General features: G+C 39.2%; 1 protein-coding gene across 1 annotated transcript in view; it reads left to right on the top strand.

Moving 5' to 3' along the window:
* Window positions 1-4,009, top strand: part of CAGE1 (cancer antigen 1) — a 62,090-nt gene that overhangs the window by 20,675 nt on the left and 37,406 nt on the right. The window contains exon 5 of the mRNA XM_045287377.1: window positions 185-331. Coding sequence (XP_045143312.1) covers window positions 185-331 — 147 coding nt within the window. The remainder of the gene's footprint in view (window positions 1-184; window positions 332-4,009) is intronic.

A 4,009-nucleotide genomic window follows, 5' to 3' on the forward strand; every position in this document is an offset into this window, starting at 1 on the left:
AACATTTTATTAGGGGCTCATACAACTGTTATCCCAATCCATACACACATCAATTGTGTAAAGCGCATTTGTACATCGTTTCTCAAAACATTTAATATATATTTTTTAAGTTTGATAACCACTGTTGAAAGTTGTAAAGGGTTTATATTTTTTATTGTAACCAATCTGATTTGTGTGCATGTAGGAGACAAAGATGAATCATTCGAGTTTGCTTCTGAATTGCTCCTCTTGTGAAGAAGAGAACTTGCACCCTCCAGATGAGAAAAGAACTCAGTTGACCTCTAACGTTCACAACCTGCTGACTCTGATGGTAGGACTTCTCACATGCCAGGTAATAAAACAATAGATCCTTTTATGGAGGGTCTCTTAGCTATACTGTGCTGCTATCACAGAAATACCACAAGTGGGTGGCTTTAAGAATACAATTGGTTTTTCTCCCATTTTAGGAGGTTAGAAATCTGAATTCAGGGCACTTGCTCTAGGGGAAAATTTTCTCTGTTGACCCTAGAAGAAAGTCCTTGTTCCTTATTCCCTGGTGCTCTTTATGTGGTGTGCCATGTATCTTCCCCTTTGTTTACTTGGTTTTTTCCCCTTGCCTATTTCATTTATTACATCTCAATATAGAGGTGTTTCAGACATACCCTATCATAGATTGCCAAATGTACTTGACCTACACCCATTTTCAGAAAAAAAAATTCCTCAGCACTTCCCTCAAATTAAAAACTTTTATTCTGTAGCCCATAATCTAGGATAAAGTATATTTATGTGTTTTTGCAGGACCCCTGGGTCATTCCGGAATTCCTACCAGTGGGGCACTTTGGGAAACACTCCCCTACAATAATACAAGGACCCCAAGTGCAAGGTTGATGGTTCAGGCCTACCGAAGGAGAAAGCTCCAAGAGGGAAAGATGAGACTACGTGATCGAGTCAATGCTTTACAGCCTTAGAAACCCTATATCAGTTCCATAGCTGTGGTTTTGGTTTTTATTGTTCCACGCTATTATTGTCTCATTAACAACAAAGAAAACCCTTTCCTACATGAGAGTATACTCACTACAGGGGTTAGGATTTACAACACATAAATCTGGGGACATAACTAAATTGAAAAAGTAGAAAAAAATATTGTTGTGGGAGTAAAGAAAATGAGGCAATACAAGATGGCAGAAAAGGAAGATAAAATACAGACCCTTCAATAAACATACCATTCAGCCCTTCCTCCCTCCTACTTCTTCTTTCTGTTGGTCTTTCTTCAACACCCAAACCCACAAAGCCACAGTAAGAGATATCATTTAAAATGTTAATCTAAAGACATTAATTAAAATCCTTCATTTAATTTTGGCAGTTTCTGTGGAGTCATCTCTGACCCATGGGGATCATGTGTGTGTCAGAAAAGAACTCTGCTACACCAGGCTTTCCATGGCTGATTTTTCAGACGTAGATAACAGATTAGTCTACTCATAATTAATCACTGTTCACGCTTAATGAGTTGAAACTAACTGGACAGCACTTAACAACAACAACAATGAGTTATTTATCCAATATAAACATAGTTTTTGAGGGAGAATGTGAAGCTGTGTATAGTAGTATAAAAGATGATGTAGTGTCATTTTTTTTTACTACAGAGGCATGTAAATTTGGTCAAGTAACAACCTTTTTTTGGTATTAATTTCCTCCTGTTAAATAGGGGAGATTATACTCAGGGCTAGAGAGGTCACAAGCACTGCCTTTAGTGCTGAAAATACATTAAAAGACAAGGCACTTCATAGGTTCTCAGATTTATTCTTCCTTCTATCATTGTCCATTTCTTTTTTCTTTTGTGCATTCACCAGAGCTTAAATTTGGGGCCCTGGGTTTATGATGTTCCTGCACCAGAACAAATCCTATTTCTGTTTTATTTTAGCTACGCTTTGTTAAAACCAGCATTTACTAAGCACTAGAAATGGGGCTAAGCAGTTCACACACAGCTTACACAGAGCAACCCATAGAGTGTATCCACCTAAAATTTACTTGTAAATGTTTGAATCTTAATTGGCACAAGCTCCTTTACTGCAATTTTCCTACTCTACTTGCCCCTGCAAACACTTACTTGGTTTTCACCCACCTTTACTTGGTTTTCTGCTCTCTCATTGGTGGTTGCTATTCTTTCTCAAAGGAATCCTGGTTGTAGGTTAGGCATGGGACTGCCCAGCATAAGATCAGCATTTCACGCCCACCTGTCACTCAGCAGGACAAAGATGAGGCTGTCTGCTTCTGCAAAGATTTATAGTCTCGGAAACCCATAGACTCAATAGCGGTGGGTTTGGTTTTGGTTTTTGCTTCCTTCTCAGCTTTATTTGCTAGCTGTTGCTCCTCTACCAGATTTCTCAGTGATGCAGTTTGTCTTCTTAGTAGCTCTTATACCATCTTAAACAAGTCTTATTTACCTTCCTATTCTCTGTCTTCTAACCTGACAAGACTAGCCTTCTAGATCAGAGACTTGACGTACTGTTAACCACAATCTGTTCCATGACATAACCAAATCCAGGGTTCAGCATCTTAACAATAGTTTGCTAGCTTCCTCTCTTGCCCTTGGAGACATTTGACTTTTAAATCACTCCCTGCCACTGAGTCAATGGTGACTCATCGTGACCCTATAGGACAGGAAAGAACTGCCCCCTGTGAGTTTCCAAGATTGTAGCTGTTAATGGGAGTAGAAAGCCCAGACTTTCTCCCACAGAGTGGCTGGTGATTTCAAATAGTTAGTCTAGCGATTGAAGCCTAACGTGGAACCACTTGGGATCAGGTTTTTAACCACTGCTGTTAAGAAATTGAGCTCTGGTGGTATAGTGTGGGTTATGAGCTGGGCTGATAACTGCAAGATCAGTAGATCAAAACCACAAGCTTCTCTGCAGGGAAAAAAAAACAACCCACATTTTCTACTACTGTAAATATTTACAGTGTCAAAAACACCCAGGCATAGTTTTATCCTGACCTAAACGATTGCTAAGAATCAGAGTTCACTCGATGGTTGAGTTATTTTTTGTTGCTGTTGCTTTTAGTTTGAGTTAAGATGGGGAAAGGTTGAGTTACTTAGCCAGTTTGACATAAGAGGCTGAACTTAGATCCAAACTGAAGCAGCCTGTCCTCAGCACATGCACTTTGGGCCCTGTGTTAGATTATTGCAAGTACCATCATTCTAGATTAGCCCATTGTTGGCAAGTGGATTCTGGCTCGTGATGAGCCCATGTGTTACAGAGGGGAAACTACAGGGTTTTCTTGGAGTGATCTTTATGGAATTGTATCATCAGGCCTCTTCCCCTCCCCTGCTACTGCAGTACAAGTGGGAGGGTCCAACTGAAAACCTCTAGGTTAGTAAAATCCACTTCCATCCAATTTTCCAACTCATAGCAACCCTCTCTAGGGTTTCTAAGACTATAAATCTGTGCAAGAGAAGACAGCCTCATCTTGCAGAGCAGGTGGTAAGTGTGAACCTTCGACCTTGTGGTTAACAGCATTAGTAGTTGAGGGGCCTTTTGTCTTAGGTACTTTTGAAGTAACTAGAATTTCCATTTTGTTGAGGTTTCTGATTGTTCTGATGATGAAACAAAGTTTATTTTAAACAAACAATAATTTGACTAAAATGAGTTGGAAACTGGGCTAAGAGTATAGCTATACATCTGAGTTTCATACAGTACAAAGTTATTAGAACAAAGTGTTCTTGTGTTGAGGGCAGACTTAAGTCGAGGCCAAGGTCTGTCTACTACCTCAGCAGTGCTTTAACATATAAATATATATACATAGACCAATACACTTATCTTTATATATTAATATATTTGCATATATATGTCAATATTTATACCTCTCTATATAGCTTTTACCTGCTCGTTCTTTCCTCTATATCCTTTGCTTGCCTAACTATCATGTTCATCCTTCACTTGACTCTTGTTAATTCTTCTTGGCTGTATTACAATTGATCGGACACCACCAGGCACTCGATACCCTCCTCACCATTGATTTTAGATCCCTTGTT

Source organism: Echinops telfairi, unplaced genomic scaffold, assembly GCF_000313985.2.
Source record: "Echinops telfairi isolate 266 unplaced genomic scaffold, ASM31398v2 ScPeMD7_13;HRSCAF=56, whole genome shotgun sequence".
NCBI classification, from domain to species: Eukaryota; Metazoa; Chordata; class Mammalia; order Afrosoricida; family Tenrecidae; genus Echinops; species Echinops telfairi.